This window comes from Triticum urartu, chromosome 4A (genome assembly GCF_056163025.1).
Source record: "Triticum urartu cultivar PI428250 chromosome 4A, HENAU_Tu73, whole genome shotgun sequence".
NCBI classification, from domain to species: Eukaryota; Viridiplantae; Streptophyta; class Magnoliopsida; order Poales; family Poaceae; genus Triticum; species Triticum urartu.
Window position 1 is genome coordinate 49,997,909 of NC_141876.1, and position 13,598 is coordinate 50,011,506.

Here is a 13,598-nt window from a genome sequence, read left to right on the forward strand (position 1 = left end):
AGTTGGGTTAGACGGCGTTGAAGGCGCGGAATAGGAAGTCCCGGAAACACTCTGTGGAAGAAAAATACGAGAGAATCACTAAGTGGGCCAGCTAGGCCGTTTTCTAGCTTCAAAGGCCTAATACATTTACCGTGCTTCCTATTAGCCGCCTTGAGCGCGGTTTTCTTCCTTAGGCGGACACAGCGCACACACACGCCCATTAAACCCTCCAGCTAGCTTTGGTTTTAGGAAGCTACTGGATGCTTCCGGTTCAGGTTTTTTATATTTTTTTTGCTGGATTTTCTCTACAGGGTTTTATTTTATTTTGTTTTCCTTTCCGGTTTTTTCCATATATTATTTTTTGATTTTTTGATTTTCTGTGAACAATTTTAAAATTCATGAACTTTTTTAGGATTCATTTTTTGAACTTTTTATTATTTTTTTACTCTTATTTTAAAAATGCATGAACTTTCTCAAATCTGCAAAATTTTATCAAATAAATGAAGTTTTTCAAATTTGTGAACTTTTCTAAATTTTGCAAACTTTTTTCACATTCATTAACTTTTTCTTATAACCCATAAACTTTTTAAATTTTGTGAACTTTTTTCAATCCATGATTCATTTTCCAATTTAGGTGCTTTTTTAATTTGAAAAAAGGTCAAATTCAATGTTTTTCCCCAAAGTCAACCAGTCAAGCAGAGGGCAACCCGCTTATTTGGCAGGTCCTAGCGAGTGAGTGCTAAGCTACCAACTGGCGCACAAGGCGCTGAATAGGAGGTCTCGCCGTCTACTTAGTTCCCTCCATTATCATAAACAAGAAAATTATCTTCAAGGGCCATAAACAGGTTTGCACGGCTCGTGAAGGAAAACACGACATGATCGCTGCGAGCTGGCTTGCCTGTCCGGCTATGTTTGACTCGAGACCACCAGCGAGCCAGTGGTAGTGACTGGCGGCCATGCCCTAGCTAGCTCCAAGACTGGACCACCGGCAGCGGGCAGGAGAGATAACTCGCGGAGAGTGTGCGTGCTGCTGGAGCACCAGTTAGGCTGCAACTCTGACGGGTGAAGGCAACAATGGAACCGCAAGGCAGAAATCCCGCTCAAACTATTTTATTCTTCGGGGATAGAAAGGCAAGACCCAATCCGCACTTTCACTAAAATCGATTCGTGCTACCCGCTCAATTTCTTCATCAACACTTGTCACTCTTGGAGCTTGGGCTTCTAGGTAGTATAGGTCATCCTTGAAAGCTTCCTTGCTTGTGGTGTACTTTGAGAAGTTTGTAAAGGTGTCGTGGTCGCCTTCAAGACCAACTCCGAGTGATTGAGGCTCATGCATTGGGTGACTCAGAGTGAGAATATTGTGAGCCACTTGTTGGTGTTCCGGAGCTTTGGCTTCGGCACAACTCCAATGGAGATTAACACATCCCAAAGAGTATGAACTTGGGGATAAATTTCTCATCCTCGACTCACTTGTGATTAATCATTTCTCGCATGGTACTTGCTTTTGTATGCTTCTTGGATGGCTAATTAGATTGTTGCCTGGCATACTTTGCATTGAGCTTGCTTGCCATATAGGTTGTTCTTACCTAGTTGCATATCTAGAGAATTTACTTTATCCGAATTGACCAAAAAAATTGAAGTTAAGCTTAAAATTTATAGTTTGTATTCACCCCCCTCTAGTCGACCTGTCGATCCTTTCAATTGGTATAAGAGCTTTGGTATTGTTTAGCGACATGTCATGGACAGGACAACCTAGTTATACGCTATTTGTATGATATTCCCAATCATAAAAAATCAATCTATTATAGTGTCACGAGGTGTGTGTCGTCCCATCGAGTTGCTACCTCCGGCCAAAATCCGAGCAATCTAGCGTTGGGCATGGAGTAGGAACTAGGCAGTGGTGATAGTGAAGCTTTGCACACAGCAACCCAGAATCGGAGAGAGAGAGGAAAAAACGCACATGGCAACCATTTTACAGCTGCCAATGGTTACCATGTGCTACATACCTTAAAAGTTGGACTCCCTGAGATTAAGAGTGTCAATGAGCGCTCACTCTTCAAAGTGCTTCTTGTAAAGTGTCTAAGTTGTAGACTATGACTGGAGGCAGCCAATCATCGGAGCTTGCATCTGTTGTAGCGTGGTTCACCTGGTGGCAACAAAGACAATTGGTGATAGGAGAATCGGTGCAATCTTGTGAGAGATCTACCCTTGTAACATCCCCAGCATCACACTACAGTAATCCCTTATGATCAGTGCCTAATCATCTTGATTTACAAAGCTTAATCATGTTAGGGGTAATATCTTAACTCAAATCCCTTCTCTGAATTCTATTCTAATTCAAAGTGAAATTTGAAGTTGTAAAAAAAGTTGCGGAAAAAATGTTCATTATTTAGAAGATATTCCAAAACAATTTGATGTTAAGAAAAGGAACATCACTATGTTGCTAAAATGAGCAGTAGCAATTAATCCAGTGCAATTCTAGCATTTTAAAATGCCACTCCATTTATGAAAATTCCAAATGGATTCAAATAAATCCCAAGCTTATGGTGGCAGTGCACCACTGCCCCTAGTATTTTTTTTCACCAGTGGCACATTTTTGCAAAAGATAATTAGTGCAAAAGAAAATGCAAAAGGCTGCTGTTAAATGAAATTAGAAAAGTTTTAAAAGAAAAAGAAAAGGGGAAAGAAAGCCTCCTGCCCTCTAGGCCTCGGCCCACCCGAGCCGGCCTAGTGGCCCACTCCCCCCGGTCAACTCTCTCATCCCCCTGTTCCCCCGACCCGAGCCGGGCGCCCGTTCCCGCCGGACCACCTCGCCGGCTCCATCGCTACAGCGCGCCGCGGAGGGGATAAGGCCGCCACGAGCGCGCCTCGGGACGCCTTCCCACCCCCCACTTGCGCCTCTCCTCCCCCAGATCCACCTCTCTCCTCTCCCTCTCCTTCGTTCTGGTGAGGAGACCGATGCGGTCGCCGCCGTTCTCCGTCGTCCACGCGGCCACAGCCATCGCATCGCTTCGCCGTCCTGTCCATCGTCTCCACCAGTCTCGACTACATCGTCCTCAACCACGAGCGCGAGCAGGAGAGCTCTGCTACGCCGTGGATCGAGCCGTTCCCTTTGCTTCGGCCGCTGGCGATCGTCCTCCGTCTCCGGCGACTCTGCTGCTACTAATCTTCCACGGGCCACCTTGAGCCGCTCGGTGAGCTCCGTCACCTCTTCCTTTTCCTCCTTTAAATTGCTGCGCCCGTAGCTCGCCGCTTCTACGGTGTCCGAATACAGCGCCGCCGTCGAGCTCCTCGTCGTGGCCACGCTCGCCGATGCGCTCGTCCGAGCTCGCAGTCGTGCTCAGCACGCGCGTAGGGCCCCGTAGCGCCGCGCTCGCCTGTGCGCCCCACTGGCTGCTCTGCCCGCGCGCCGCCTCTGCCGCTCGTGCGGTGTGCCCCCGTGTGCGTGCGGGCGTGCTGTGTGTGTGGTGAGTGCGTGCATGCAGTGTGTGTGTGTGTGCATTGAGTGGGTGGTCGAGCCCACGCCCGGCCACGCCCACCTCCAGCATCGCCGCGCCGCTGCACTGCTGCTGCTCCTCTGCCCGGTGCTGCTCCTCTGCTACAGTAACGTTCAGTTACTGTAGCAGTAGCCAGCTATGCATCTATTATGCTGACTGGCCCTCTAAACAACCTCAAAACAGCAACTAGATCAAGCCTAACATAGTTAAAATAAATATGTGCGGGTAGTACACTTGACAATGCTCAAATGTTTCCATTGGACCAAATCCTTTTAGTGCATAGATTAAATTCGATGAAAATCACAAAATGCTATCTTTTGTTAGCAGAAAACAGAGCTATGTATGGGTGAGTGTGTTCTGCATAGTGTGTGTGCGTACAGTTGGCCATGGCCGTGTGCTCCTGTGTGTGTATGTGTGCATCATGCGTGTGGCCGGTTGGGCTATGCCCATTAGTGGCCGGCCCTAGCTTAGATTAGTACTACTAGGTTTTAATTAGTGTTAAGTTAGTCTAGTAGTAGATGACATGTAGGCCCTTTTAAATAAGTTAGATTTGTTTAATTGTTTAGGTAAATAGTCTATGACATGTGGGCCACACCTGCCCTTTGACTAGTCAAATTTAACTTAGTCAGTTCGGTTTAAGCTAAATATATTAATCCCAAGAATTCAATTAAGTTTTGAAAAATCATTATAAAATAAACCGTAGTTCGGATGGAAATTTTATACATGAAAGTTGCTCAGAACGACGAGACAAACCCGGATACGCAGCCCGTTCGTCCGCCACACATCCCTTGCATAGCGAACACGCAACTTTTCCCCTCCGGTTCATCTGTCCGAAAACGCGAAACACCGGGGATACTTTTCCGGATGTTTCCCCCATTCGCCGGTATCACCTCCTACCGCGTTAGGTCACACCCGGCACATCTTATTGCCATGTTATGCTTTGTGGTGCTATGTTTGCTTTATATTTACTGTTTCTTCCCCCTCTTCTCTCCGATAGACCCCGAGACCGATGCTGCCCTTGTGATCGACTACGTCGACGACGACCCCTCCTTACCAGAGCAACCAGGCAAGCCCCCCCTTAATCACCAGATATCGCCTACTCTCCTTTATACTGCTTGCATTAGAGTAGTGTAGCATGTTACTGCTTTCCGTTAATCCTATTCTGATGCATAGCTTGTCCTTGCTACTACTATTGTTACCTTTACCTGCAATCCTAATTCTTAGCATAGGATGCTAGTTTTCCATCAGTGGCCCTACATTCTTGTCCATCTGCTGTGCTATACTATCGGGCCGTGATCACTCGGGAGGTGATCACGGGTATATACTGTATACTTTATACATGATACATGTGGTGACTAAAGACGAGTCGGCTTGTGGAGCACCCGCGAGTGATTCACGGATTGGGGGCTGAAAGGACCTTTGTCCCAACGGCCCTCTGTGTGGATCTTTGTGGCGAAGCGACAAGGCAGGTTGAGACCACTTAGGAGAGAGGTGGGCCTGGCCCTGGTCGGCGTTCGCGGTTATTTCAAAATAACACGCTTAACGAGTTCTTGGTATTTGATCTGAGTCTGGCTACTGGCCTATACGCACTAACCATCTACGCGGGGACAGTTATGGGCACTCGACGTCGTGGTATCAGCCGAAGCCTTCGTGACGTCAGCGACTGAGCGGCGCGCGCCGGGTTGGACCGCGTAACGCAACTTCCTTTGTAATGGAGGTTGCTAGGTCTGCTCACCGGCCGCGTTCGCAACGTGCAGGTGTGCAATGGGCGATGGGCCCAGACCCCTGCGCCATAGAATTTAGACCGGCGTGCTGACCTCTCTGTTGTGCCTAGATAGGGCTGCGATGTGTTGATCTTCTGAGGCCGGGCATGACCCAAAAAAGTGTGTCCGGCCAAATGGGATTGAGCGTGTTGGGTTATGTGGTGCACCCCTGCAGGGAAGTTAATCTATTCGAATAGCCGTGATCTTCGGTAACAGGACGACTTGGAGTTGTACCTTGACCTTATGACAACTAGAACCGGATACTTAATAAAACACACCCTTCCAAGTGCCAGATATAACCCGGTAGTCGCTCTCTAACAGGGCAATGAGGAGAGGATTGTCGGGTAGGTTTATGCTATGCGATGCTACTTGGAGGACTTCATTCTACTCTCTTCTACATGCTGTAAGACGGAGGCTGCCGGAAGCGTAGTCTTCGATAGGATTAGTTATCCCCCTCTTATTCTGGCATTCTGCAGTTCAGTCCAATGATATGTCCCTTTACACATATATCCATGCATATGTAGTGTAGCTCCTTGCTTGCGAGTACTTTGGATGAGTACTCACGGTTGCTTTCTTCCCCCCTTTTCCCCTTTTCTTTCTTTCTGGTTGTCGCAACCAGATGCTGGAGTCCAGGAGCCAGACGCCACCGTTGACGACGACTCCTACTACACCGGAGGTGCCTACTACTACGTGCAGCCCGCGGACGGCGACCAGGAGTAGTTTAGGAGGATCCCAGGCAGGAGGCCTGCGCCTCTTTCGATCTGTATCCCAGTTTGTGCTAGCCTTCTTAAGGCACACTTGTTTAACTTATGTCTGTACTCAGATATTGTTGCTTCCGCTGACTCGTCTATGATCGAGCTCTTGTATTCGAGCCCTCGAGGCCCCTGGCTTGTAATATGATGCTTGTATGACTTATTTTATTTGTAGAGTTGTGTTGTGATATCTTCCCGTGAGTCCCCGATCTTGATCGTACACGTTTGCGTGTATGATTAGTGTACGATTGAATCGGGGGCGTCACAACCCTTGCAATCAAGAGGAATGATCATGGTAATTTCCTTGCGGCGGTGACCTGGTTCATACCCCATGTGACTAGTGTGGATTCTGCTGAAATAATTGCTAATTGGAATGGTATCTATTTGGCTGCGAATATTGACTGCAACTAGGTGCTTCTTGAGTCTGGTTGCTTGTTTTGCCGTTGAAACATTGCGAAAAGAGGAAGATTACTTCGATCCTAATGTTGTTGCGATCATAGAATGCAAATCAACTAGCAAGTGAGTGTGGCCATGTTGATTATCAACATTGTTATAGAGAAGCCAATGAAGTGGCGAATTGCCTAACTAAATCTGCATTTAACTCTATATCTTTCTCCTTTTGGGACACTATCATCCACTTATTTCATCTTGCCTTGTAAATGATCTCTTGATCTTGTGGTCAATAAAGTTCTATTACTGTAAGAAAATGATTTTTGCAAATAAAAAAATAAATACGATAGATATGTGGTTTTCTGCAAAGTTGATTACGATGTTTTTATGTCAAATACTCAGCTTCTTGTTATTCGACCCATTGGTTATGAATGCTCTTGAATACGTTGACTCCAAGTGCCTCAATCTTATAACACACAATGTTATATAAAAAAGTCTTAAAAACAACTCCGCAATGTAAATTGTAACATAGTGAGTACTAATCGATTCAAAACATTATCTTAAACTAGTCTTGTATGTAGGCTAGTCACTTCAAAATTGCTAACGTCAATAAACCTTTAGCCACGCAAAATCAAGACTTTAACTTCTGTTACCCGCGCCAACAATCAAGTTCCAAGTCCCAGCAACAATTTTTGAGGGGTCAACTTTCAACTACCAACAAAGGGAGTGACTATAGGTAAGTGGTCTGATAAATTATTTTAAGTAAATCGATTTTCTAGGCCATTAGATTAAGATCCAACGTCTGTTCATCTTTCTTCTTCCTCCAACTCTATCCTTCTCCAACCGTTCCTCCTCCCAACTTACATATAGCTATTGTGAACAACAAATGCATGTTGCAACATAGAAAAATCCAAAAAAAAAAATATTGTGTTTGCAAAGACCCAAAGTCCATTTCCGAACAACAAAAGAGAAGGCGGAGCTCAAAGAACATCAACTTTTTGAGCATGACAAACCAAACGTCCGAAACGACAAATTACGTTGTCTTTTTTTTGCGGGTAGACAAATTACGTTGTCGTGGATGACAATTTTCTTAGCAAGCATAATAAATGTGTTGTTGTAAGGATGACAATTTTTATTACTAGCAAGCATGACATCCTCAGGACAATATAATTGTCATAAAAAACGTTTGATTTGCCATGCTCGAAAAATCCGAAGTCAGATTTTTATCATTTCCGAAGAACTATTTTCCAGGCCCAGTTGCAAATTGCAGCGGGGAGGCCTCTCCCGGTTAAACCAACCCCTCTGCCGTAGTCCAAAGCCCAGGCTCCAAAACCGCAACCAAATGTCCTCCTCCACTGCCCCGTCCCCGTCGCCGTCCCGCCTGGTGCCGCAGCTCCTGGTGGCCCTCCTCCAGCGCCGCCGCTTCGACGCAGCGCTCCGCCCGTCCCCCACCTTCCGCGGCTTCTCCCCGTCCTCCATCGCCGCCTCGCTCGCCGCCATCCCGCGCCTCATCCTCCCGCGCTCCGCGGGCCGCCTCTGCCCGCAGCGGCCCTTCCCCGCCCCGTCCTCCTCCTACCACCGCCGGGTCGCCGCCGCGCTCACCCTCGCCTTCCTCAACTGGTCCCACTCCGACGCCGCCAACCCGCGCGCCGTCCCGCTCACCGAGGCCCCGCTCCGCGCCGCCGCGCTCTCCCTCGCCCGCGCCCGCGCGCTCCCCGCGCTCTTCGGCCTCCTCCGCGAGCACGCCCCGCTCGTCTCCACCGCCGCGCTCACCGACGTCATCCGCGCGCTCGGCGAGGAGGGCCTCCCGCGGCAGGCCCTCGCCGCCTTCCACCGCGCGCGCCAGCTCCGGTGCTCCCCGGACGCGCAGTGCCACAACACGCTGCTCGCCGCGCTGTGCCGGAACGGCCGGTTCAAGGAGGCCAGGTTCCTGCTCGACCAGATGGAGCGCCCCGGCGCGCGCTGCAGGCCTGACTCCTACACCTACACCGTGCTCATTTCCTGGTACTGCCGGATCGGGGCGGGGACCGGGTGCCGGAAGGCCGCCAGGAGAAGGATCTATGAGGCCGGGAGGCTGTTCCGGAGGATGGGGGAGAAGGGGCTGGAGCCGGACGTCGTGACCTACAACTGCTATATCAATGGCCTCTGCAAGACGTACCGCGTGGAGCGTGCGCACGAGGTGTTCGATGAAATGGTGAAGAAGGGGTGCTTGCCAAACCGGGTGACATATAACTCGTTTGTGAGGTATTACTGTGCGGTGAATAAGGTTGACAAGGCCGTTGAGTGGATGAGGGAAATGGTGGCGAGGGGGCATGGGATGGCGACATCAAGCACGTACACACCTCTTATACATTCGCTATACGAGAGTGGGCGGATCGGGGATGCAAGGCGGTTCATGATCGAGATGGCGGAAAGCGGGCACCTGCCAAGGGAACACACCTACAAGCTTGTGAAGGATGCAACTGAAAAGGCCGATGAGGAGGCCTTGCCAGCAGAGCTGTGTCACTCCATTGAGGATGGCATCAAGGAAAGGTTTCAGCATGTACTGCGTATGAAACCCATAATGCGGCCAGTGACAAGATAATCAGGATCAACATTGAGGTTGTGCAAACTTAACATAGGAGAGGTTCATCCTGCACACAGAAGCTTCTTGATTGAGAATTCCAAGGGGCATGCTAATGCATGTGTAAGCTGTTGAAGACTGTGATCGGGAGTGCCCTGGGTAGAAAGCTTTGTTGAAAGAGCATTGCCTTTGAGAGTAGATGATGATCCCAGGGGAAAATCACTTGATGAAAATGAGATTGAAGCCCAAAATACCACCAATGAGAACTCACAGGATTGTTCTGAGGCAAAGATGAAGTGGATTTGTGCAGAAGGTAAATGTTGTGTGAGATTCTCCTCACAATCATAATTGATGCGGGAATAATTGCTGTGCAACAGCCAACAAGCCTGGCCTGTTGTTGTTTACAAGTGGTAAAACCTTTGTTACTGTACATTTCTGGGATCATGTAGTTTGCAGCATGACCATCATAAATTTGTATTTCGCATTTTCTTTTATATACATTCATCACAAGGAATTTGTTTTTCTCACCCAGGCCTACACATGTTCAGTTTACCAGAATTGCCAGTAAATTGTTTGTGAAATTGTGTGTTTTCTGTTCATAATTACATTAATGCTTTGTAATTTTGGCAATGGCATCATTGGGATTGCATCTATATTAGAAGTCACTGCATTCTCCGTTGCTATATAATGTAATTTGGTGAACACACGCATGAAGTGTATAATGCATGTCAAACAAGTCAAAACAAGCTGTATAAAGGTCACACATTCTTTACTGTGACGAATAAGTCACTCCTATAAAACAAAATGACTTACTAAGGTAGCATTTCTACAAAAAGAACTTCACACACGAACTCGGAATATGGATAACAACAAGGACCCAAAATTTAGTTTCACAAATTGCACACAACTTCCAGTTCATGGCTGACAGATGATTTATACTGATCCGTCATACCGATACAGAAGTAGAAACTCTGTAAGCTTATGTTGTCTGCTTTCTGTTCGTGGCCTTCGTTGTATATACCAAACAACCATCTGTTGCTCCCTCCATTTGATGCTTATGAAATGTTCAGGGATCTGACTCTTCACGGTTTCCAAGCTGATGGCGGTGGTGGGGGTGTCGGGAACATTGGGGGAACTGCTGAGAAGATGGTGTTCTTATCAATTGAGTATCTTCCAGTATCGATGTCAGCTAGAGAAATCAATGCTGCAACCAGGCCAGCATTTGCTGCAAGAGTAGGCTCTGTGTAATTGTAATTTGTGCGGATATCTTTGAAGCCATCATGCTTGTCAGGGCCAGCAACCATTGCTCCGACGAGGATATTAGGGTTTGCTTTCTTAGACTCCCTCCATTTAAAACCTCCTTTGCATCCGTACTTGACACCGTTATGAGGGATTGATGCCCCTCTGTGATGAACGCGCTTGGGGTACTTCTTTCCAAAACCAACGACGTAGCTCATCTTTTGTGGGTTCTTGCCTAGAATGTAATCAAGCTGCAAATTGAAGGGTTTTGAGTGTCAATTGACTGATACCTGCTAACGTACATTATACATTATTTTAGTCCAGGAGTATTGAGTACAAAACTCTACCTGTGACTTTGCAAACTTGCGGAGGACATCTGTGGTATAGAAATTAGGTCCACAATACCACCCTGGTGTATCTGCAGTGTCCAGGTAATCAGCATACAAAGAGGCAAGGAATGCTGCATTGACGACGTACTGAAGTGGTTGAGGCCCTCCATGGTTGAGTTGTATCAATCCTCCTGCAAAACATTCGGTTACTTATCTTTCCAGTGTGGAAGTGGATTTAGAGAGGCAGTGGAAAACAAAGAAGGGCATTACCAACCTTTAGTGAAGTTGAATGAATTGAATACTGGTAAATAGGAGCACATGACATTGTCAGTTTGGTTGTGGAATGTCCTTAATATTTCTTCATAAGGATACCCTGGACTTAGGAAGAGCCGCAACCTGCTGAGAAGAACCTGCATAATGTAGAAAGTGTTTAATGTCGGATCATTCTTCATTAACATTGATCATCATTTTCTACTAATATTCTGATTCCTTTTAAAGCATTAATGTTCTTTCTCTTCTCATTTAGATGCTGTCATATTGCTTGTTTGTTATTCCTTTGGTGCTAAATGCTAAGTATTTCTAACACATCCAGTTAACTGAACATAGGTATGAAGTATGCTAACCTGAGATCCTGGAAGCTTGTCATCCCAGGTAAACACTCCATAGTTTGGGCTACCAATCCAGAACGCTCCCGCGTGCTTCGCCATCCCTGGAGCTGTGGCGATGGTGAGGTATGATGTGTTCCCCGTGGCGAAGTACATCCACGCACCGCCCCACACAAACTCATCCCAGTAGCTGGTGGAATTGTAGAACAGCGACTGATCAGAGCCATTGGGGCTGTATCGGCCGCGCTGCAGCCTACCGAACTTGTACAGCGCCTTGGCACCGTGGACGAGCTTGTCAGAGTACGTCTTGCTGTCCTTGAACACTATGGAAGCTGCGGCAAGGGCGGCAGCCATTTCAGCGGCAAGATCCGAGCAAGAGTGGCACTCGATGACAGGCCTCTTGTAATCAATGTCCTCTGGTCTCATCCAGCAGTAGTGGTCGTTCGGCATGGGGCCTTTGGAGGTGTCACCCACGCCGACCTGCAACAAGAAGTTCATATGACATCAGTGAGCTGAAACTTTACTCAATTGAGCAGATCTGGTGCCCAATTTCCCGGACACACGACAAAGCAAATCGGCGCAACCGAGATGATCAGCCTCTACGAACCTGGGCGACGATCCGGTCGATGGTGTCGGCGGACGAGTTGAAGGTCTTGAGCATGTAGTCGGTGCCCCACTTGATGATCTCCTTGACATGGTCGAGCTCGCCGATGGCCTCGTACTTGGCCCTGTACTCGATGACCGTCCAGCTGAGCATGGTCATGGACCAGGCCATGGGGTAATTGAACTTGATGGCGTCGCCTGCGTCGTAGAAGCCTCCGACCAAGCTCTTCTTGACGGTGCTGTCCGAGAGGCCGTCCTTCATGCCGGAGTTGCCCCTCCAGCTCACGCCGTTGTGCTTGGGCAGATGACCAGCTGACAATTTCAGACCACGACATAACGTCAGAACTCAGAAGGTGCGCTCCATTTTTGCTCTCGTATGAATAGATAGTTCCTTTTGCCTATACTTTTTCAGATACGTATGGAGACAATAGTTACTTTTCCCAAGGTGAAGTTTCTTCCGGTAAAATATGGGCATACGTAGTAACTCAGCCAGATCTCACCATCCCAGACATGCTAAATGTAGGAGGACATGATGAGGTGGCGAGGAGGCGAGAGGAGGACAAAGAGCTACAATAACTAGAATTGTTTGCATGCCCCCCCGTTGGCACCACGCAAAAGCGGATCTGGTCTCGGGCCGGTGCAGTGCAGGGAGAGGAAAGGGACGAACAAGAGGTGGAAATCGAAGCAAAGGTAGTAAAAAAGATGCAGGTGAAAAAAGGAAGAAGAAGAAGAAGCAGCTGGGAAAACTCACATCGCTGGGCGTTGAAGAACATGAGCGCCTTGTGGAGCGCGAGGGTGTACTGGTCGGGGGGCGGCGGCGGCGGCTTCTTGTGCGGGACGAGCTTGACGATCATCATGACGAAGCCGACGAAGAGGCCGACGCCGAGGATGAGGCCGATGGTCCACATGAAGATCTTGCGGTCGATGACCATGCAGCCGATGTCCACGTACTTCTTCTTCTTCTTCCCGGCCTGGTCGCCCGGGCCGGCCAGCAGCCAGCTCTGCTGCGTCTCGTCCAGCTGGTGCCGCATCATGGCGCCCCGGTCCAGGTCCCGGCTCCGGTCGTCGTCCGTCGCCGAGTCCGCGTTCGAGATCTCCAGCGTCCCGCCCCACGGGTCCCGCCCGAACATCCTGCCGCCGCCTTTCGCCGGCCGCCTCCTTGCTGCCTAGTTCGCGACGGCAATGGCCGGAGGAGGACGACGGGGCTGTTTCTCAATTGGAGGGAGTGTGGGTGGAGAGGGGGGAGACGAAGGTGGTGGTGGTACTGCGAATGAATGAATGATGTCCGTCCGGGGTGGTGGTGAGCGATGGCACGGCGCTATGTTATGATGAAGTGAAACGGAGGGAGGGGTCGGGGTGGTGGTTGGGGCGTAGCTTTCGTCGCCCCCTTGGCCCGTCTTTTCGGTTTGGTCTCGTTGCCGCTATCGGATGGGTTGGCTCCGGCTCTGGTTCTAGGTGCGCCGCTTACAGTGGAGGCCGTGTGTGGTGGCCACTCCACTTCACTCGCCTCTGTACCCTGTACCCTGCACCCCGTGGGGCTCGGCTGCAGCTGGGCTCGTGCGCCTCCTCATTTTGTTACTGTCCGGCCGGCCGGCGAGCATTAACTTTTGGTGCAGTAGATCTGGGATCGCCAGCCATCTGGGGCGCACCAGGCACGGTCGTCTCTAGATGGATGGCTTCTCGAACTGCGTCCACGTACGTAGCGAGAGAGATTTTACTGCGCAGGTGCCAATAATGCAAAGAGGGCGACAGTTCTCCTAGCCAGGCTAGCTAACTTTTGCCTCCTCCTCCTCCGTTGCTTTGCTTGGCTAGCTTTGCAGAAGTGAGCGGTTGCCGTTGCTCCAAGCTTGAAGCAAAGCCATGCGATTCGGGTGCTCC

General features: G+C 49.0%; 2 protein-coding genes across 2 annotated transcripts; one reads left to right on the top strand and one right to left on the bottom strand.

The window, feature by feature from the left end:
- Positions 1-7,527: 7,527 nt before the first annotated feature.
- Positions 7,528-9,471, top strand: LOC125550556 (Pentatricopeptide repeat (PPR) superfamily protein). Its single transcript, XM_048713579.2, has one exon. The coding sequence runs from the start codon at positions 7,529-7,531 to the stop codon at positions 8,963-8,965; it is 1,437 nt and encodes a 478-aa protein (XP_048569536.2). The 5' UTR covers position 7,528; the 3' UTR covers positions 8,966-9,471.
- Positions 9,472-9,692: 221 nt separating this feature from the next.
- Positions 9,693-13,055, bottom strand: LOC125550555 (endoglucanase 10). Its single transcript, XM_048713578.2, has 6 exons — positions 12,472-13,055; positions 11,725-12,032; positions 11,136-11,597; positions 10,787-10,922; positions 10,531-10,703; positions 9,693-10,434 (listed from the first exon to the last, which is right to left on the bottom strand). The coding sequence occupies exons 1-6, from the start codon at positions 12,848-12,850 to the stop codon at positions 10,027-10,029; spliced, it is 1,866 nt and encodes a 621-aa protein (XP_048569535.1). The 5' UTR covers positions 12,851-13,055; the 3' UTR covers positions 9,693-10,026.
- Positions 13,056-13,598: the final 543 nt, after the last annotated feature.